Here is a 22644-nt window from a genome sequence, read left to right on the forward strand (position 1 = left end):
AAAACTACAAGCTGACATTCTAAGATGACACTGGTGTAACACAGCACAAGACCCTATCTTAGCCAGGCCAAGGGAACTTCAATTGAACCTTCAAGGAAATAAAGTATAATCAGGGGTCATTTCCTGCAGGAGCACACAGGAGCGGAGCTCCAGCAGTAAAGAGCCCAGGGGGCGGGCACATGCAACAAGCCCCACCCCCTGCTCCCAGCAGCCCTCAATCAGAGCAAGAAGCAGCCAGGTAAGTTGCAGAGCTCCCCCTGGTCCAAAACAGTCCAGTGACACCTTTAAGACCAAGCTTTATTCAGGTACAAGCTCTCCCTCCTCTGCAAGGACAGATCTGCACGTTCCCCCCCAATAGCTAGTAATCCAAAACAGTCTAATAGAACTGAGCGGTGGGTGTTGCCTTCTGACACACTTCCGGTGATGTCAGGGGGTGTGACATATGCTAATGAGTTATGCTAATGAGCTCCTGCACCAATTTTTCTACAAAATGACCCCTGAGTATAATACATGTTGACCCACCATGCAGTGAGAAGGAAGTTGTGAAACCTCCCTTATGACTCCCACTGAAAAGTCAAGATCACCGGGGCTTGTCAGTCATCAACAGCCATTCCTGATTATCTGTAGCGAGGACAGAACCATTAATTAGCCGTTGACCTCCTCTATAGAATTAAAGAACAAAAGCATCAAAATCTCCCATACTTGATGGCGACTGATCCCTGGAAAACTCCCAGTGAAGTTATTGCTGTCTTGTCACACCACATGGCCAGTTAAAGTTAAAAGGGTTTTCAGACCAATATACGGTTTCTAAATAAATGAAAAATGCTGCCAGCAGCCAGAGCATAAGAATGGAAGTAAAGCCCTGCTGGATCAAACCGGTGCTCCATCTAGTCCAGCATCCTGCCTCGCACAGTGACCAACCAGTTCCTCCAGAGGGTCAACAACGGCATAGAGGCCGAGGCCTTCCCCTGATGTTGCCTCTTGGCTCTGGGATTCAGAGGTTGCTTGCCTCTTAACATCGAAATTCCCTTTAGTCACCATGGCTGGTAGCCAATGATAGTTCTATCCTCCACAAAGCTATCTAATCCCCTTTTGAAGCTGCTTATTCCTGTGGCCCTCACTACATCCCCTGGCAGCAAATCCCACATTTTAATCACTCTCTGTGTAAAGTAGTATTTCCTTTTGTCCATTCTGAACCTACTGCCCATCGGCTTCATTGGATGTCCTCGAGTTCTCGTATAATGAGAGAGGGAGACAAATTTCTCTTTGATACCTCTCTCCAGTCTCCACTCCATGCATGGCTGTATAAACCTCTATCATGTCCCCCGCCTTAGTAGTCTCTCTTCTAAACCGAAAAGGCCCAGACTCTTCAACCTTTTCTCATACGAAATAAGAACCTCTAGACAAGGTGTTTGGAATCAGAAAGAAATCAACAATGCAGGCATACGGGTTGCTCGAAAGCATTAATCAGCCAGGTATTCCCCCCCCACACACACACAGGTTGATTGCAAAAATCAGAGCAGCGCCACTGAATGATGTCTATTTCGATATGGCTTCGCTGGTTCACCTTCTTGTTTCTGGGTCCAGTTGAGAGTGCTCTTTTTGACCTTTAAAACCCTAAACCAGGGGTGTCGAACTCATTTGTTGTGACAGCCGGATCTGACATAAATGAGACCTTGTTGGGCCGGGCCACGTGTGTCATAAAATGTAATGCCAGGGAGTGGAGATATAAGCTTTATAAAGGACACAAACACAAAAGGGTTTTTTCCCCTTAAAATAAAACCATGCTTAAAACATGCAATGTTTTGTTTATTTAACAGTGTCTGAGAACTGACACCCCTTGCTGTTACAGTCTTGAGTATGCTGTTTAGGTGTGTCTCTGTAAGCTGCAAACCTACGATGACGCAGCAGCAGAGGAACCGGAAGAAGAAGCAGAAGGCAGCCAGTTCCACTGCGGGCCTGATAGAAGCCCTCCGGGGGCCTGTTTCGGCCCCCGGGCCAAATGCCCTAAACCATTTCAGGCAAGGAGAGATTAAGGACCGCTTGTTTCCTTATGAACCTGGTGGTGGTGGAAATCGCAGTCTAGTCACAGCTAACGTATGGTGACCCTGTAGGGTTTTCAAGGCAAGAGACTTTCAGAGGCGGTTTGCCATGGCCTACCTCCGTGGCATGACCCTGGTATTCCTTGGGGGGTCTCCCATCCAAATACTGACCAGGGCCAACCCTGCTTAGCTTCCACAATCTGATGAGATCAGGCTAGCCTGGTCTACCCAGGTCAGGACGTCCTACCTTATGAGCCCACCTGTACCATTAGCTCATCTGGAGAGACTTTAGCTCTGTGTCCCTTCACCATAGTTGGTGGGATTGGTCACTAGACAGCCAGTGTGGTGTAGTGCTTAGAGTGCTGGACTAGGATCTGTGAGACCCAGGTTCGAATCCCTACTCTTCCATGGGAGCTGGCTGGGTAGCCTTGGGCCCATCACACTCTCTCAGCCAAACCTACCTCGCAGGGTAGTTGTGAGGATAAAGTGGAGAGAACAGCTTCGGGTCTCCACTTGGGGAGAAAGCTGGGGTATAAATGAAACGAGCGAACAAATAAAAACTGTTTGGTGTTACTGGACTGGTTCTGGTTGGCTCTGCATCTGCTCTTTGGATGATTGCTACCGGCGACTGCTTCTGCTTTTGGCAACGTCTTTATTTTACCGTTGAACGGTATTTATTTGTACTTTTAAAGCGATACGTTCTTGTAATGTATCCAGTCCAGACAAATCCAGACAAGTCCAGAGACAAATGTCGAGCTTCGCTCCAAGAGACAATGGACTATGCGGATCCTAGCCCGCTCCAATCAGGGGGCTAGGTTCCCGGCCGAGAGCCTATGGGACTCTCGGCCACTGTAAATAACCTATAGGGAAGCATGGGTGTGTTTTGGGTGGTGGTTTCTCGGGGGATATAAGCTGGCCTGCGAGCCGGCCAAAGTCGTCTTGTTCCGGATAGAATAAAGTACGCTTTGCTGAAATCACTCTCCGTCTGCGTACTTTTCAGTTCTCTCGATAACTGCTTTGGGGGAGGGGGGGTTAAAAATGGGGTAAAATACAATAAACAAACAAGAGTGTGTCAGTAATGTTGCCACGCTGATCCAAGTCTCTCGATGCGCGTGGAAATTATGCGTTGGGAAATCCAATGGGCCGCCCCATGCTGCTAATCACATGCTTGATTTCCTCCAAAACTGCGGCCCGTAAGTATTGTTTCTTCAACAACAAGTACTTAAGCTTTAAATATATATATATGAATAATCTAACAGGCGTATCGGGGCAGAAGAACGCACGGGTGTTCCTCCTGGACCCAGCGGGAAATGAATCACAATTGCTCCGAGATTTGTGGGCACAACAGCCCCCCCTTTTAATTCCCTTTCTGAAACACCGATTCCTTTTTATAATATGCTTCACAATACAATTGAGCCGAGAGACTTCAGATGACGAGCGCAAGCGCGACCAAGTCCGATTGTACCGAGAGCTGCATACAAATGATTTCTAAAGCTTCCCTTTTGCAAGGACTGAAAATCTCCCCGTCAGAGGTGCAGGCCATTGACGGAGTTCACAAAACTGTAGGCGTTTCTGCTTTGAGGTAGCTGGGGCTTTCTGGTACCTTATGAATAAACTCGAGTGCACAATTGTCTGCTGGTATAAAGATGGCCCTCGTTTGGGTGGATGCTCCCATGTGACATCTGTAGCCAACATTCCCGTTTTGGTATCGTGATGGGAGCAAAAACTAAGCCACTGGTTTGAGGCTCTGTTCCCCTGGGTAATCCTCACACAGACCAAGGGGGCATCCTCTCTGGTCTATGAAGGGCCCACCTGGACCAAAAGGACCAAGACGTTTGACAGGTGGGCAAGAGGCAGAGATTCCAGAACGTTCCCCCAACCACCTCCCCCCACTCCTAAATCTCCCATCTCATTAATACCGTTGTCTGGCTGAGTACCGGGCAAGGTCAGGTCTGCTTTTTCAGAGCAACTGTTGCCCCAGATTGTATCTAGCCTCCAGAACCCAAGATAAGGGCTTCTTCTTCCTTCTCTGGACTCATTTCTTGGTTTGGCAGGAGCAAATGGACATACAGCTCCCCCCCCCCCGCCCGTAATTCTGGGTTGAAGTCGGTAGGGGGAGGAGCCACTGGTCCCTCCCCCCAGCCTCGTGACAAATACGGTGGGCAGGTTCTGTTCCCACAATGAGTTCCCATAATGCATCACTTCAACCGTCCCCACTGGGATGGACGGCAGCCACGTGACTCCTCAGAGAGGCAGTACTGGCACACCAGTAGAGTTGGGCCTTCAAGAAAGCCGGCAGTGAGAATCAACCCGACTTCCCTTTGCCCAGGGCCAACGTGGGTACTGCTTCTTTGTCTCGTTCGAGCTGGACGGCAAGTTGGGGGCACAACTGAACAGAGGGGTAGGTTAAAACCAACTTGCCAAATATTGATAATGGAAATCTCAAACTCTCCTCTGCCTTCCGAATGATATTCATTCCACTAGGACTGCGGAAGGCCCTAAAAACCCCTCGACCCTAAACAACTGTGCAATAAGTGTAAGTCTTGAACTGGCCCTTAATCTCTCAGTACTTATAATTCTGACATATCTATATTCAAGTACATCAGCGTAGAAATATATGTAAACAATGGACACAGACATGTGTGTGACCGTGAGTACATAAATATAGCTCAGTGTATTTCAACTTCACTGGGTGGCAAACGCCTCAAACGGATGACGTGGTAAGGGGGGGGGAAAGGATTGTCAAGCAGTATTGATAATTAGAAGAGCCCAGCTTCTGGCAGGCTGGTTGGATCCGTCCACGCGAGGCCCGTCTTTGATGCTAAGCAACTCACTGAAGTTTCAGCACGAGATTCTGATACGTTTTCCTTTCCTCGTCCCATGAATGGTGCTGGGTGACATACTCCTTCGCCCTGGCCGCAATCGCTCTCTGCAGAACCGGGTCCTTGATCAGACTCTGGGACAGCTGAACGAACTCCTGGAAAGATAAAGCAAATGATTGACAAGAATGCTGTTTGTTTGTTTAAAACGTTTGCATCCCGTCTCTTCTGGTATCTTCTCAAGGCAGCTCACAAAATAAAGAAATAAAATCCGCGGGTTGGATCCAGACAGTTTTCCTCCTGGTGAAAAAAGGGGAGGAGGGGGGTTTCCCATTCTGAAGAAGAAGAAGAGATTGGATTTCTACCCCACCCTTCACTTGGAGTCTCAGACCGGCTTACAAACTCCTTTCCCTTCCCCTCCCCACAACAGACACCCTGTGAGGTAGGTGGGGCTGAGAGAGCTCTGACACAAACTGCTCTTTTCCAAGGACAGCTGTGCCAGAGCTTGTGACTGACCCAAGGTCACATCAGCAGGTGCAAGTGGAGGAGTGGGGAATCCCAGATTAGAGTCCGCACACTTAACCACTACACCAAACTCTGACCATCCAAAAGGCTATGTTGGGGGATGGAGTCACGGGATCTGTATGAACAAAAGCCCTGTTGGGTGGGCGTTGTAGAAAGGAGGAGAATTTCTGAGATTGAGCAAAAAAGCTCAATAAATAGTAAAGGTTTCCCTTGCTCGAAAGCCGGTCGAATCCGACTCTAGGGATGCGGTGCTCATCTCCGTTTCCAAGCCGAAGAGCCAGCGCTGTCCGAAGACGTTTCCGTGGTCATGTGGCCAGCATGACTAAACACCGAGGCGCACGGAACGCTGTTACCTTCCCACCGAAGCGGTACCTATTTATCTCCTTGCAATTTCTTGCTTTCAAACTGCTAGGTTGGCTCCATCATATTTTTTTTATTTATTTAGTTATTTGATTTATATCCCGCCCTCCCAAAGGCTCAGGGCGGCTCACATGCGGCAAAGCCGAGGTATAAATTACAATTCATGCAGCACTCGGGTCTCGAACTGCCGAGCTACAGACCTTCCGGTCTGCAGCTCAGCATCTTAACCTCTGAGCAGCCGTGGCCCTCTGATAAATAGTACCCTTCCTAAAATTGCATTGATATAATAATTAGGAAATAAGTCATTAAAAATAGTTTCCTGCCCTGCCTTGGATAGCCCAGGCAAGCCCGATCTCGTCAGGTCTTGGAAACTAAGCAGGGCTGACTCTGGCAAGTACTTGGGTATGTGAGACTTCTTTGGAATACCAGCAGTTGGGAGGCGGGGGCAGGCTTTACTCAGCCCCCTCTCTGAATATCCTGCAGGCCCCCAGTAGAGGGTCAGTCACCAGAGGTCGCCATGACATCCAGGTGCACACACGCACATGCACATATAACAAATACAACCCCCCCCCCCAAAAAAAAGAATAATTTCCTGACACACAAAAAACCAAACTTACCTACGGGTTAAAACCTGCAGCATGAAACATTCTGAAGCATAAAACCAGGCCGTAAACTCATCAACATGTGGGAAAAACAGCCCGAAAACTATTCATTCATTTTTCTACTGCATTTATACTCACTCCCCCCCCCCAATGAGGGCCTGTAACAGTTTACATCGTCCTCCTTTTCTCCCCCGTTTTATCCTCACAACAACCCTGTGAGGTGGGTGAGGCTGAGAGTGTGTGATTGGTCCCCAAATCACCCGGCGAGCTTCCACGGAAGGGTGGGGATTTGAGCCTGGGGTTCTCAGATCCTATTCGGACAAAAAAGATGGGATAACGTTTTAGTTTAAAAGCCCGTGTGAAATGAAACGTTTTCACCTGTCACCGCAATGCACCTGGAGCAGGTGCCAGGTGAACTCCAAGGAGGAGGGCAGCCAGATTATGGCGACTCTGTAGGGTTCTCTAGGCAAGAGAGGAACAGGGGTGGTTTGCTGTTGCAACTCTGGCGGTCTCTCATCCAAGTACTAACAAGTCTAGCTCGCCACCTAGTGGTGCATGAAAAGAGCTCGAACTTCTGGCTGCCAGACAATCTTAGGATCCCCTAGCTATTCTACACACAAATGCCATATAATTAATTAATTACTAACCAGGGCCCCAGGCAACCCTGCTTAGCTTCTGAGATCTGATGAGATTGGGCTTGGCCTCCACTATTATTTGTGTAAAGTGCTGTTAAGTCACTGCCAATTTATGGCAATCCCATACCATTTTTAAGGCAAGAGACAACAGAGTTGGGTTTTCCATTGCCTGCCTCTGCATAGCAACCCAGGTGGTCTGCCATCTGACTACTAGCCGGGGCTGACCCGCCTTAGATTCTGAGATCTGACAAGATCGGATGAGCCGAAACCTCCACATTTATTCTAACATACAGCGAGACACATTTGGTGTGTCAGGATCTAAAGTTTTGGGGGCTCTTGGGGACACGCGATCAAATATGGAACAGAAACCGATGAGTGAAGGAAGACTGAAAAACAAGGATGAAAAATAAAGCAAGATGACAGAGACAAAGAGGGGGGGAGAGAAAGCAAAGCAAAAAAGGAGTATCCATCTTCATATTTCCAATTCGTCTTAAGATGTATTCGCCTCCAGGAAACATTTATACCTGGCCTGTCAGTTTCCTTTCCTTCTTGCCCCATTCATTACCCCCCTTCCCATCCTCTGTCATTTCTCTACCCTTCCGTTGCTGTCTTACTCCCTTGATCATTTCCCCCTCCTTCCCGCCCCCCCTGTTGTTTGGTTTGAAAATCTGCTTGCAGATCATGGACGATGGGGCGTATTCTGCTGTCTGCTTGTACGACGAGGCAGAAAAGCCCGAATGGTGCTTTGCAAAGGAGAGTTAGACCCATCGAAGCCCACTGACTTCAACAGACTCTGAAAGGTGTGAACTTGCTTGGACGTGCATAGTGAGCCTCCCTATGGAAGCCCGCCGGGAAACGCCAAGCAAAGTTTATTCATTTCTTGATGTCATCAGGTAGTACATTTCCCTGCTGCTGCTCCAAATTATTGGCAGGACTGGGGAAATGCTCGCCATGCTGACACAGGACTGTGAGCAGTGTTCCCTCTAAGCTGAGTTCGTGCGAGCTAGCTCACAGTTCTTTAGCCTCCGGCGCACACATTTTTGCCTTAGCTCAGGAAGGATGGTTCCAGAGCAAACTAATTTATGCAGTAACCAGATTGCTTACTGTTGGATCCCCAAGCATCGAGAATAAATCCACGTTTTCAAGAAAAGCAAAATTTATTTCAAAGCGTTGAAGACATACTCAAACACGTTCTTTGTTAGAACTGGGGATACACAGGTAGGGCGAGCATAATAAAGGAAATTCAAACAGATACATATCCAATGAATAATATTCCCGCTGGCGGGCTAATGAAACGGTTGCGCGCCCAGTCCATGGGAACCAGGCAGAACATCAGACAAAACACAGGTGCAGTTCTCATGAGATAGCAATAGGCAAGCATTACAGCATCTTCTCCCCCACACATCCACCAGTAGTTATCTTATGCATTCCAGCACAGAAGCAGGATAGTAGAAACAAACCGGGTGCAACAGGGTAAAGATATGTACACAGAGGTCACAGAAAACAGAATGGCAGCTTGCTGACACTTACTCACAAGTTTTAATGCCAGCAGCTCACAAAGTAGAATTTTTGCTCACAAGACTCCACAGCTTAGAGGGAGCATAGTGTTCCCTCTAAGCTGAGTTACTGTGAGCTAGTTCACAGTTTTTTAGCCTCTGGCTCACAATTTTTTGTCTTCGCTCAGGAAGGATGGCTCCAGAGGAAACTCATTTATGCAGCAGCCAAATCACTCACTCACAACTTTAATGCCAGTAGCTCACAAAGTAGAATTTTTGCTCACAAGACTCCACAGCTTAGAGGGAGCACAGTGTTCCCTCTAAGCTGAGTTACTGTGAGCTAGTTCACAGTTTTTTAGCCTCTGGCTCACAAATTTTTGTCTTCGCTCAGGAAGGACGGCTCCAGAGGAAACTAGTTTATGCAGCAGCCAAATCGCTCGCTCACAACTTTAATGCCAGGAGCTGACAAAGTAGAATTTTTACTCACAAGACACCACAGCTTAGTGGGAGCACTGTGTGAGGTCTATTATGTAGTTTCCCAGCCTGTGGGTCAGGACCCCAAAGTGGGTTGCAAAGCCTCTGCATGCGGGTGGTGGGCCAGCCTTCCCTAATGGCCCCACTGTCCTCTCCATTCCTTTCTTCTGTATTTCGGAAAACAAGATCTGACCCTGGAAACAGTATCTTCCATGCCATACATTAGTCGGTACTCTTTCTTCACTGCATATCCATGTTGGTCAAGTCAAACATGTCCTGATGGTTACTAGAGTGAGTTTCTTAGAACCTTAGGGGGGATTAGAGGGAGGAAAGGAGAAGGAGAGGGTGGGCAAAGGCCGGAATGTAACCTCCATCGGCAAATGCTGCATATGTCAGAGAATGCCGCTTGCTTGGGGTTCGTAGTGGGGGCAGCTATCACCTTTGGATGTTTGCTGGTTCCTTAAAAACATCTACTTAGCCATTGCAGAAAATGGAATCCTGAACTAGATGGCTGCCAAGGTCATACTTTGCCAGGGACCCCAAAAATCTCGGGCCAGCCTTGGATGGGTCACGATACCAAGTAGAGTTACCATACAAAAAAGGTTGGCAACCGCCGACTGAGAAGGAGAAGAAGAGGAGGAGGAGGAGATTGGATTTATACCCCGCCCTTCACAACCCGAAGGAGTCTCCGAGCAGCTTACAGTCTCCTTTCCCTCCCCTCCCCACAACAGACACCCTGCAAGATAGGCAGGTCTGAGGGAGCTCTTTTGAGGACTGCTCTTGAGAGAACATTGAGAGAACAGCTCTGAAAGAACTTGTGACTGAACCAAGGTCACACCAGCAGCTGCACATGGAGGAGTGGGGAATCAAACCCGGTTCTCCCAGATTAGAGTCTGCACTCTTAGCCACTACAACAAACTGGCTACATGCTACAGAGGGGGGCCTTGACGCAGGGCTGCTGATTTTGTCGGGAGCCATGTGTTCCTTGCGATTTTCCACTGTAGGGGAACAGGAAAGGAGAACAGCTTGTATTGTACCTACTGCCTCCATGAGCGATTTCTATTCCTCTATGCCCTCCCCAAAGCTGAAACGCATTTGTGAAGCGTTTATCCACACACAAGTTCAAAAAACACAATTTTGGAACCGCTGATCCAGCTTGCCAGCTGGGAAGCGCAAAGCCACGGCTCACTCTCTCGAGTGCAGAGCTAAATAAAAATAGGAGCAAGCACAAAAAAATGCTTTCGGGCTGTCATTTTGGAGCACAGACGTGTAATGCAGCTAAGGAGGAACCCTCGAGTCCAACTGGGATCGAGACGAAGATGGCAAGGAACCAGCAGTCTGATTCGGGCTCCGCTCAGCGTGCGCTCGAGAGCTAATGAGGTGGTCACTTGAGCTAATTGCAGCGCCGCGGCACGACTGAGAACAGCGTTTCACAGACTTCATTGGCGCTACAAAGAACAGACCCCCAGCAGCAAAACAAAGGTTGGGTGTCAGAACCAGCCAAACCCAAACCGATGCAGCGGGCAAGCTGGTAGGCAGTCCCGCCCCTAACAATATATGTGCCCATAGATAGGGATGATCTACTATGTAAGCCGCTCAGAGACCCCGTGGGAGGGGTTCGAGCGGGGTATAAGTCGAATGTTAAATAAATTAAAAAAAATAAAATATGGCACGACAATTGATGATTCATCATTGAAACACATTATTCTTTGAATCGGGCAAGCTAATAGCCAGTTTGGTGTCGTGGTTAAGTGCGTGGACTCTAATCTGCGAGAACCGGGTTTGATTCCCCACTCCTCCACTTGCACCTGGCTGGATGACTTTGGACAGCGTGTGGTTGGCGGACAGCACTGTGGTTTATTAGAAGAGTCACAAAAGTGAAGAAGAGATTGGATTTATATCCTGCCCTTCACTTGTAGTCTCAGAGCAGTTTACAGTCTCCTTTACTTCCTTTCCCCACAACAGACACCCCGTCAGGTAGGTGGGGCTGAAACAACTCTTTCAAGAACGGCTTGTGAGAGAACAGCTCTAAGAGAACTTGTGACTGACCCAAGGTCACACCAGCAGCTGCATGTGGAGGAGTGGGAAATCAAACCCGGTTCTCCCAGATTAGAATCCGCATTCCTAAACACTACACCGAATTGGTTCTCAGAGATTTAGTATTAAAATACTAACCAGGGCTGACCCTGCTCAACTTCCGAGATCTGATGAGATCGGACTAGCCTGGGCTATCCAGGTCAGGGCATGTACTATACAGACAGAGAAATCTGACACCCTCCCACAGGTAAAGCTGCACCTGTGGGGAAAAGACAGGCAATGTGCTCTGAGCAATCTGTAGCCTCGCTATAATATCGTATTTACATGCTAGGGGTCAATACTCCGAATGCTTGTACCGCACAGTCCTTCCATTGGCTGCTTGTGCGAATGGCAGCAAAGAAATCTCCTTGATATTTCGGCCTTCGGCACGCTCCTTTTGCATGTACACCGTTTTCTCGAAAATTCTTCACCGTCTCCTAATTAACTAGCAGTTTTAATTAGGGTTTTGAAAAGGAGGCGGCGGGCAAATTAATCCTGTTGATTCCATAAATTAGATTTCGGTCTCCACCAAGACTGCGGTAATGCTAATTTTTGTTTTCAAACAACCCAACCCAGATTAAATAAAATTGCAAAGTGGAAAATGCATTTTCTTCTCAACTTCTTCTCTTTTTTTGTAGTTTGCCTTATGATTAATGCACGCTATTAAGTAGAGTCATGGGAAGGTGGATTCTCTATTTTCATTAGTCTCTGGCAGACCTTTCCCATTCTACCCTCGCCCCGTTCTCTTTTTAATTGATCGTGCCGAACATTTTCCCCCCCAGAGGGTTCATGGTCCCCTGTAGTCTTCACAAATGAACCCTCTGATGACAAATGCAATTGGGCTTCCAGGATCAGAAACCTTTCTTTAAAATAAAATAAAAAGTCTGGCTCCTCCATGGGGGTCATAGAGACGAGACAGTTCCTAGAGTGGACCTCAGGAAGAGGTTCTTAGGCAAATGGGCCTTGACTTTGCAACTTTGCCTAGTAGCGATCGTGGCCCAGGCTGGCCCGAACTGTCAGATCTCGGAAGGGTCGGCCCTGGCTAGCATTTGGATGGGAGACCTGTCAAGGAATCCCCAGGGCGTGACGTGGAAGCAGGCCATGGCAAACCACCTCTGAATGCCTCTTCCTCGAAAACCCTGTGGGGTCGCTCTAAGTCAGCCGTGATTTGCTGGCCGACCCCCCCCCTTCCCCCCAGCTCTGCATTGAGCGGGTTTGAAATGGCTTGTTGGTCTGCACCTTATAGTAAAGGTAAAGGTCTCTCTTGCTCGAAAGCCAGTCGAATCCGACTCTAGGGTTGCGGTGCTCATCTCCATTTCAAAGCCGAAGAGCCAGCGCTGTCCAAAGACGTTTTCCGTGGTCATGTGGCCGGCATGACTAAACACCAAGGTGCACAGAACGCTGTTACCTTCCCACCGAAGTGGTACCTGTTTATCTACTTGCAATTTTTTGCTTTCGAACTGCTAGGTTGGCAGGAGCTGGAACTAGAGACGGGAGCTCACTCCGCCATGCGGCACCCGGGTCTCGAACTGCTGAACTACCGACCTTCCGCAGCCTGCAGTTCAGCGTCTTAACCACTTGAGCCACCACAGCTCAAGTTGGTCTGCACTTTATAGGAGGAAGGAAATACGGGGCTCTTCCACAAGGAAATATGCCGGATGTACAGCACTGTGATATCAAACTGATCACCAGAGGGAGCAAAATGTATGTGGAAAGGGGGAAAAAACAACAATCCCAAAGAAATAGGGGCACACAGGTGACCGAAATGAGAATACAGAAGAGCCCATACCCTTTTGCCTCATTTCTAGAGATGGGCAACTTGCGCTCGAATCTGAAATGGCACTCTATTTATGAGCATCACCTGTGAGGGCACATAATTTTTTTTTTAAAAAAACTTCTGCATGCTTATAATTTGCTGTAAACTGCTGTGGCCAAGTGGCTACCTCACTCTAGTGCCACCTGTTTTGCTAGGGGGTGGATACAGGTAGGGCCTTTCCACAGACTCCACCCTACCAGCTGGCTGCCCCTCCTTTGCGCTGCCACCAGTTTCCCTTTCTTTCTTTCTTTCTTTCTTTCTTTCTTTCTTTCTTTCTTTCTTTCTTTCTTTCTTTCTTTCTTTCTTTCTTTCTTTCTTTCTTTCTTTCGTATTTTTGTGGGGGGTTTTCATATGTGCGTGTGTGCGTGCACCTGGAAGTCATGGCGACCTCTGGTGACTGACCCCTACTGGGGGCCTGGAGGATATTCAGAGAGGTGGCTGAGTAAAGCCTGCCCCCACCTCCCGGCTGCTGGTATTCCAAGGAGGTCTTCCATACCCAAGTACTTGCCAGAGTCGACCCTGCTTAGCTTCCGAGAGCTTCCGAGATCGGGCTTGCCTGGGCTATCCAGGTCAGGGCACCACCAGTTTTTCTTTCAGCTGCACCTCTGAGAAGGCAGAATCAGAATTTACTGAAGCTTACACTGAAAGCTGAGCTTAGGAACGGATCGCTTCTTGCCTTGTTTTTGGCAAGGGAGTAACCGGCATGAGAGGTTAACAGGATAATTAAACCAACGGCTCTTTAAGAAGAAACAATTCATTATGAAGGCGGGAAAGGCAGATTATCCAAGTTTATGCCCCTAATATAATTTGATTCAAACGTACTTCTCTGCCCCAGCGACTCAATAATCTAAATTAACTGTAACAGCTCTCAGCCATCTAACAAATTCTGTCACTTTTCTGATTTGTACAATCCTTTAACGGTAAAACATTTTTTCCTTTCAAGCTCCCTGGACTCAATCGCTCTCTCCCCACCAGTTAAATTCCCACCAATTGTGCAGGAGGTCTTTTCCAAACAATAAAACACTGGGTTGCAGTTAACAATGAACAGAGCTTGGCATCCATCCTAAACATACCTATTAAAACCTGCAACACAGACCTAAAACTGGCAAAGTGATCGTAGAATCACAGAGTCGGAAGGGGCCAGACAGGACATCTAGTCCAACCCCCTGCCCAATGCAGGATCAGCCTAGAGCATCCCCGACAAGCGTCCATCCAGCCGCTGCCTGAAGACTGCCAGGGAGGGGGAGGCTCACCACCTCCCCAGGCAGCCCATTCCACTGCTGAACTACTCTCACTGTAAAACTACTTTCACGCCTCCCTATTTTGTGTGCTGTACGTGTACGCCATTCATGCTCACACTTCTTTGACAGCGGGAAGGGGCATGTTGCCTAGGCTTCACAGCTACTGTGCTGTAACAGCTCTCCAGTTGCACAGATAACAGCCACTTCCCACCCTGGCTTGAGCCCGTTCTGAAGTTAATTAATTAATTATCATATGGCACTGTGTGTAGAATAACCAGGAGATCCTAAGATTGTCCGGCAGCAACAAGTTCTAGTTCTTTTAGCATTATGCACCACTAGGTGGCGAGCTAGACTTATTTTTAAGGCAAGAGACGTTTCAGAGGTGGTTTGCCATTGCCGGCCTCTGCGTCACAGCCCTGGTATTCCTTGGAGGTCGCCCTTCCAAATACGAGCCAGGACCGACCCCGCTGAGCTTCCGAGATCTGATGAGATCAGACTAGCCTGGGCCATTATCGCCAGGTCGGGGCTTGTTCTGAAGTGGTTGTGTTCTCTGTTTCCCCACACCATCGGGCCGCATTCATGCACCTCGTAAGGTTTCCCCAATCTCCCTCAAGCCTGCTTTTTTTCTGACATTCTGTGCAAGATTGCAACAAATCCTTCCATGTGAGAAGGAAACGTCAGATTCTCCTGGTCCTGCCCACATGACAGCCCCTTTCCCTATAGCAGCCATTTCTTTCCATCACCATCAAGTCGGGGTATTTTTTAAAAAATGACAACTATCATTATATTGATATATTGTTACAATAATATGTGTAACAAATTCTCAGAATCCCCCAGCTTCCATTTAAAAAGTCTCTAGCCCTTTTTGTTGCAGAGATATAAGGGGAAAGGTATATCTCTATGATGAAAGAAGCTAGAGACCTTAAAAAAAAAAAAGAAAACTCGGAATTCATAAGGAAAGAGCAAAAGTCCAGGAGCACCTTAAAGACTATCAAAATATGTGGCAGGGTACAAACTTCTGTGAGTCACTGCTCACTTCTTCAGATACAGCTAGAATGGATTTCAGATGCCGAATGACATTAGCAGGCAAACGACAAGAGCAAGCGTGATTGGATTTAGGTGAGATATGCAGAGGGGTAGTAGGCGTGGAGAAATCAGCATTGGTAATGAGACAGGAAACCTAGTGGAAACCTAGTCCAGGTGGATACATTGTGTTGAGCTTCGTTATCGATTGCAATTCAGCAGTCTCTCTAATCTCCCTTTGAAATTCAGAGAACCTGTTACTCATATTGTTATAATTTGATACCAGTATAACAATATACAAGTACCAATTTTTTTAAAAAGTCTTGATGGTGTGTAGAGGGATGACCACTGTTGGGAGACCAGGGCATAGTAACTATGAGTACAGCTGACATGTGGCATCCAGCTGTGTCCTATCAGACCAATACCACTGAAATCAATGAACCAAAGGACTTCGACACTGGTTGGACTCTGCCCCATGCATTTTACTTTGTTACCTGAGGGCTTGAATATAACAATCCTGTAGTTTTGTGTGTGATTATTGCAGCGTTCCCGGGGATATTTCTCGCCAGTACTGGAACTTTTAGATCCATTGCCTGAAAAATTGTACAGAAGAGGAAAAAATACTTCATTGTGATTGGGACTTTGCAACAGAGGGGACAGCTGCTGCAAAGAAAGAGCCAGAATTTCCAGAAATTCATTCAAAATGAAAAAACATTTCAATTTTCTCTAAACCCCACCCCATGCATATTTCACTAATAAGATAAAATAATTATGAGAGTAGCAATAAAAACACACACACAAAATCCAGCATCCAGAATATTTCAGCGTTGTGGCCTAGACAAATATACACTTGGAGGTTAAGAACATAAGAACATAAGAGAAGCCAGTGTTGGATCAGGCCAATGGCCCATCCAGTCCAACACTCTGTCACACAGTGGCCAAAAATACCGGGTGCCACCAGGAGGTCCGGCAGTGGGGCCAGGACACTAGAAGCCCCTCCCACTGTGCCCCCCCCCCCAAGCACCAAGAACACACAGCATCACTTGCCCCAGACTGTGATTCCCTATCTATACGTTGTGGCTGACGGACCTCTGTTCTATACATTTATCCAATTCCCTCTTGAAGCTGTCCATGCTTGTAGCATGGGGCAGTGAATTCCATGTCCGCATATAAGCCTATAATTAAGATGATTTGTTTAACGTACAACTACTTATTTATGTTTGTACCCTGCCTTTTGTTCTATGGAAGCTCAGAGTTGGTATATTGAAATGTCTCTTTTTAAAAGACATACACACATCGACTCTTATTTGGATAGTTTTTCTTGTGTATCATCTCCGTGAGCTTTTCCAGTTTTTTTTCCCCATGAGAGTTTCTGTTTTCACTGCTACTGTTCCCAATTTCCTTGCTCCTCTGACACCATTTTCATGCGGTTTATAATGGACACATAATTTTTTAAAATTATTTATTTATTTAACGGGGGGGGGGGGCAGCAATGAAAAATAGAATGAAAATAATTCTGGGAAGGGACCCCTGTGGCATAGTGGTTAAGAGCACTGGACTAATATCTGGGAGACCCGGGTTGTAGGACTAGTATCTGGAAGACCTGGGTTCGAATCCCCACCTCATGCCATGGGAGCTCGCTGGGTGACTTTGGGCCAGTCACACTCTCTCCACCTCACCTACCTCACAGGGTCATTGTGAGGGGGAAAATGGAGGGGAGGAGACTGATGTAAGCCATTTCAGGTGCCCATTAGGGAGAAAGGCGGGCTACAAATGAATTAAATAAATAAATAAGAAGTATCATCAAAACTGGGACTTCTGATTCAAAATGGTGGGGTTCTAAAAGTTGGTAGCATCCCTCCCATTCCCCCCCCCCACAAAATCACCAACCCTGCGAGGTAGAGTGAGCGAGTGGTCCGAGGACACAACTTAAATTAAATTATCACATTTTAAATAGTAGGGGTATTTAAAATGAGATTTGTCATAGTGATCACTTATTTGAAGTAGTCAGTCGGGAAATACGTCCTCTTTTTAGTTTTCAAAATATGGTAACTTTATTTGCCACAGTGTATAGATGGAACACTCTTGGGCAGTGATGCTCTACATTCTGGTGCTTGGGGGGGCCACAGTGGGAGGGCTTCTGGAGTTTTGGCCCTGCTGGTTAACCTCCCGATGGCCCCTGGGTTTTGGCCACTGTGCATCACAGAGTGTTGGACTGAATGGACCACTGGCCTGATCCAACAGGGCGTCTCTTATGTTCTTATGTCTGGGGCAGTGATGCTCTGTCTTCTTGGTGCTTGGAGGACAACAGTGGGAGGGCTTCTGGAGTTCTGGTCCCACTGGTGGACCTCCTGGTGGCACCTGGGTTTTGGCCACTGTGTGACACAGAGTGTTGGACTGGATGGGCCATTGGCCTGACCCAACATGGCTTCTCTTATGTTCTTACGACACCAAGTGAGCAGCGCAGGGAGCTGTATCTAGAACTCTGCAGTCTAACAGCTGGGGAAGCAAGAGACTGAGACAATCCAGAGACTGATAAAGTGAGATCTGGGGGTCTCTTGGGGGCAACCAAATATACAAGAACCAAAGGGGTTGCTACTGCCACCACACCTCCTTCCCCCACCCTTCCGTAGTTTCCCCCGTAAACAAGCCACAAACGATTTTCTCGCGACATAACTGAAGAAGTGAGCTTGGACTCACAAAAGCACATCTTGAACTAAACACCGTCAGTCTTTAAGGTATCACAGAACTCTGGTTTTATTGTGCCAGGCCAAAGTACCATGGCTACCCCCGTGAGAATTAAGTCATCCTTAACTTTATGGAGGTGTGATGTTATGGCCCATAGCCACCCAGCGACTTTCATGGGGATCTGAACTCGGCTCCCAAAACCTTGGCCCTACACTCCAACCGCCATACCACACTGATATGCACTGTCTTCTGCTATGTTCTGTTATGTGAAAGTTTTAAAGCAGGATAGACATTTTTTCCCCAAATAAATAAATAAAATACTAAGTATTTTAAATGCAAGGGTCATTTCCTGCGGGAGCGCGCAGCAGTAAGGAGCCCAGGGGGCGGGCACATGCAACAAGCCCCGCCCCCTACTCCCAGCAGTCCTCAGTTGGGCCACAAGGAGCAAGAAGCAGCCAGGTAAGTTGCAGAGCCCCCCCCCCCGGCCCGCCTTCAGGCACAAGCTCCCCCTCCTCTGTAAGGGCAGATCTGCGCATTCCGCCCCCCCCCAAAGCTAGCAATCCATAAGAGTCCAAGGTTTAAGACCAAGGTTTACTCAGGTACCAGCTCTCCCTCCTCTGTGAGGACAGTTCTGTACGTTCCCCCCCCCCATAGCTAGCAATCCAAAACAGTCCAGTGGCACCTTTAAGTCCAAGTTTTGTTCAGGTACCAGCTCTCCCTCCTCTGTGAAGCCGAATCTGCACGTCCCCCCCCCCAATAGCTAGCAATCTAAAACAGTCCAGTGGAGCCTGAGCGGTGGGTGTTGCCTTCTGACACACTTCCGGTGATGTCAGGGGGTGTGGCATATGCAAATGAGTTGCGCTAACGAGTTGTGCTAATGAGCTCCTGCACCTCCTTTTTCTACAAAATGACCCCTGTTTAAATGTGTGCCAAGATGGCCAGCTTTTCTTTACCTTCCCTCACAAAACCCCTCCCGGGCATCAGGTACATCTCTATCATCCCCAGGGAAGCCCGAAAATCCGCTCGCGTACTTGTCAAGAGGAACGCCAGCCTGAGATTTTAATTACTGCCGCCCGGCTTCAGAAAAACCTGAAACATGCAGCCTTTTGAGTGCTTAATGGCTCATCTGGTACAATTATCGCAGTGTCAGACAACAGAGAGAAATCCACTCGCCAGGTTGTTCAATCCATACTGATTCACTGGCACTTAGGAGAGAATGCACTTTTAATTAATGTCATTATGGCTTCCGATGGGGGGAAACGAGTTCCCCGTGGTGTAATAGGCTTGGAAGGAAAGCATGAAAGGGGGGGGGGGAGGAGAGTAACCGATCAGGTTCTTGGGGCTTGTGTGCCCACACGCTGGGGTAGGGGGTTGCACCGTTTAATCAATTCCGCACTGACACGGATCGATCAGAAAAGTTTTCATCCGCTAAAAAAAGGTGCCCTCAAGTAATTGGGAAACAGGCTTTAAAAAAAAACCCATGTGTTATTAGTTTCAATGCAAGCAGGGGAGCGGCCCGTGGCTCGGTGGTTGAGCATCTGCTCAGCACGCAGAAGGTCCCAGGTTCATTTGTTGTTGTTGTTCAGTCGCACAGTCGAGTCCGACTCTTCGCGACCCCATGGACCACATCATGCCAGGCCGTCCTGTCTTCCGTCGTCCTCCGGAGTTTGCTTAATTTCATGTTCGTTGCATCGATAACACTGTCCAACCATCTCATCCTTTGCCATCCCCTTCTTCTTTGACCTTCAATCATTCCCAGCATCAGGGTCTTCTCCGGTGAGTGCTCCCGTTTCATTAGCTGGCCAAAGTATTTGAGCTTCAGTCTCTGGCCTTCCAGGGAACAGTCAGGGTTGATTTCTTTGAGGATTGACTGATTCAATCTCCTTGCAGTCCAAGGGACTCTCCAGAGTCTTCTCCAGCACCATAGTTCAAAAGCATCTATTCTTTGGCATCTGGTCTTCCTTATGGTCCAACTCTCCACCCAGGTTCGTATCTCCAGTTAAAAGGATCATGCAGTACACATGGACAGAGAATCATAGACTCACAGAGTTGGAAGGGGTCCTACAGGCCATCTAGTCCAACCCTCTGCTCAGTGCAGGATCAGCCTAGAGCATCCCTGACGAGTCTTTGTCCAGCCGCTGCTTAAAGACTGCCAGGGAGGGGGAGCTCACCACCTCCCTAGCTGCCCATTCCACTGTTGCACAACTCTTCCTGTTTCCCCTAAGATCCGGCCGGTACCTTCCCGTCCTTAATTTAAACCCATTTTTGCGAGTCCTCTCCCCTGCTGACAACAGGAACAGCTCCCGGCCCTCCTCACAGGAAGTTGCCTGATACTGAATCAGACCACTCATTCATCAAGGCCAGTATTGTCTATTCAGACTGGCAGCTGCTCTCCAGGGTCTCTGGCAGAGGTCACCGACTGCCTGGTCCTTTTACCTGGAGACTCTGGGGATTGAGGAGCTGTGGTGGCTCAAGTGGTTAAGACGCTGAACTGCAGGCTGTGGAAGGTCGGTAGTTCAGCCGCTCGAGACCCGGGTTGCCGCATGACGGAGTGAGCTCCCGTCTCTAGTTCCAGCTCCTGCCAACCTAGCAGTTTGAAAGCAAGAAATTGCAAGTAGATAAATAGGGACCACTTTGGAGGGAAGGTAACAGCGTTCCATGTTTAGTCATGCCAGCCACATGACCATGGAAACGTCTTCGGACAGCGCTGGCTCTTCGGCTTTGAAACGGAGATGAGCACCGCAACCCTAGAGTCGGACTCGACTGGCTTTCGAGCAAGGGAGACCTTTACCTTTACTCTGGGGATTGAACCTGGGACCTTCTGCACGCAAAGCAGATGCTCTACCACTGAGCCACAGAATCTCCCCAGGCAGCAGGTGACACGAGATCATGGAGAGTGGCTTCTGGTCAGATTATACAATACTGACCTTGACGGACCAAAGGCCTGATTCAGTATAAGCCAGCTTCAGGTGTGTCCGGCTATAACACTGCAGGGGGCAGCGCCATCTTTAAAGAGGCAATCTGCTTTCTCGAAGGAATGCTTCTGCAGAGAGGAACGTCTGCTGTGGGAACGGCAACCGTCCTCTTTAAACGCTTCCTCTTCGTTCGTCTCTTGCCTGCTGCACAAACAGAAGGCCCCTGGGCAAGGAAACGATATTCTACCGACACAGCCATCGCACAGCGGTCTGATGGCCGTTCAAGGTGGATGGCGGATGGTGAACAGATTGGACCTCTGACTTGCGGCTGATGGCAGCTGTCTAACCCTTGCCCACTGAGCGGGATTGCCGCCAAGTCTGCTGCATCCCTAATCCTAATTAAGGCAGATTTAACTGAATTGAGCGAAATTCACCCAGTGTTGTTGGTTTTTTTAAACAACCTGGTTATTTCTTACCTGCTTTTTTACACTACGGCAGATCTACCACTCAAGAGGGGTTTGTTTATATGGCGCTTTACTCCCCCATGGGGTTTCAAAGCAGCTAACAATACAGAGGGGGGAAAGATAATGGAAACAAATAGGAAAGGGGGGGGGACTTCTCGGTGCCAATCAGGTCTTCTGTCTCCGCTAGATGATCGCCCACCTCAGGCTAAGAGCCGAAAGACAAGAGAACGTCTGGTACTCAAGGTTCTTATGCTTCTGGGACATTCCTGTTTGCACAAGGGAGAACAAACTCAACAAGATAATAGTTAGCTGCTGCTGGCTACCAGGAACTTCCCCAACTCTTCCCCTTAGTTAGAGTATGTTTCTTTCTCCCCTTTCTGAATCTTTACCAATTTAGTCGACATCCTCTCTCCTTCACTCGCTAGTTGCTGACGCACCAGAGAAGCATAAAAGGTAAAGGTTCCCTAGCTCGAAAGCCAGTCGAATCCGACTCTAGGGTTGCGGTGCTCATCCCCGTTTCAAAGCCGAAGAGCCAGCGCTGTCCGAAGACGTTTCCGTGGTCATGTGGCCGGCATGACTAAACACCAAGGCGCAAGGAACGCTGCTACCTTCTCACCGAGGTGGTACCTATTTATCTACTTGCAATTTCTTGCTTTCGAACTGCTAGGTTGGCAGGAGCTGGAACTAGAGACGGGAGCTCACTCCATCATGTGGCACACGGGTCTCGAACTGCTGAATTACTGACCTTCCACAGCCTGCAGTTCAGCGTCTTAACCACTTGAGCCACCGCAGTTCGCATAGCCTCCAGGAATCGCACACTGCAAGACAAGAGCTCCCCTCCGATGCTGGACTGGGAAGGGTGTGACTCAGTGGAAATGCTTGGCATGCAGAAGGTCCCAGGTTCAATCCCCGCCATCTCCAGTTTAAAAAGACGAGGCAGTGGGTGATGTGAAAGACCTCTGTCTGAGACCCCGGAGAGCCACCGCTAGTCTGCGCAGACAACTGAACTTGTATGCCTCGTCACTTCTCCATTTACAAACTATGTCCCCTCTCCCAGCGATAATGCCTCGACAACTCTTCAACCACCTCCTCGCTTGCTTTCTATGGCCGCCTCTCTGTCTTCCTGCCCTCTCGCCACCACTTTGCTGCTAAAATAATTCCTTTGTCTTCTTCTCTCTGTATCCCCAGTCCTCCACCTTTCCTGGTTAAGGGGAAAACTGCTGTTCAAAGAAATTACAAAGGTGATCTGACGCCAATGGTGAAAAGAGAAAGAAATTTTTACTTACAGAACTAGAAGCACACCTTACATGACATATCCATGTAGGTGCATTTAACTTATTGTGAACAGATCAACTTCAAAAAAATGTTAAATTGCCACAGCTCCCAAGCCCAGGTAAGAGAGAGAAGAAGAGACGTCCTATATAAGATGTTCAGAGGTGGTTTGAACACACATGAAGCTGCCTTGTAC

The 22644-nt window shown here is 48.2% G+C and overlaps 1 protein-coding gene across 1 annotated transcript in view; it reads right to left on the minus strand.

Moving 5' to 3' along the window:
* Positions 1-4217: 4217 nt before the first annotated feature.
* Positions 4218-22644, minus strand: part of GLT1D1 (glycosyltransferase 1 domain containing 1) — a 142050-nt gene continuing 123623 nt past the window's right edge. Inside the window, exons 11-12 of the mRNA XM_015426487.1 lie at positions 15604-15702; positions 4218-5019 (exon numbers count right to left, since the gene is read on the minus strand). Of these exons, the coding sequence (XP_015281973.1) occupies positions 4873-5019; positions 15604-15702 (246 nt within the window). The 3' untranslated portion in view covers positions 4218-4872. The remainder of the gene's footprint in view (positions 5020-15603; positions 15703-22644) is intronic.

The sequence above is a fragment of the Gekko japonicus genome, unplaced genomic scaffold (genome assembly GCF_001447785.1).
Source record: "Gekko japonicus isolate JY-2015 unplaced genomic scaffold, Gekko_japonicus_V1.1 scaffold1118, whole genome shotgun sequence".
In the NCBI taxonomy this organism is placed as follows: domain Eukaryota; kingdom Metazoa; phylum Chordata; class Lepidosauria; order Squamata; family Gekkonidae; genus Gekko; species Gekko japonicus.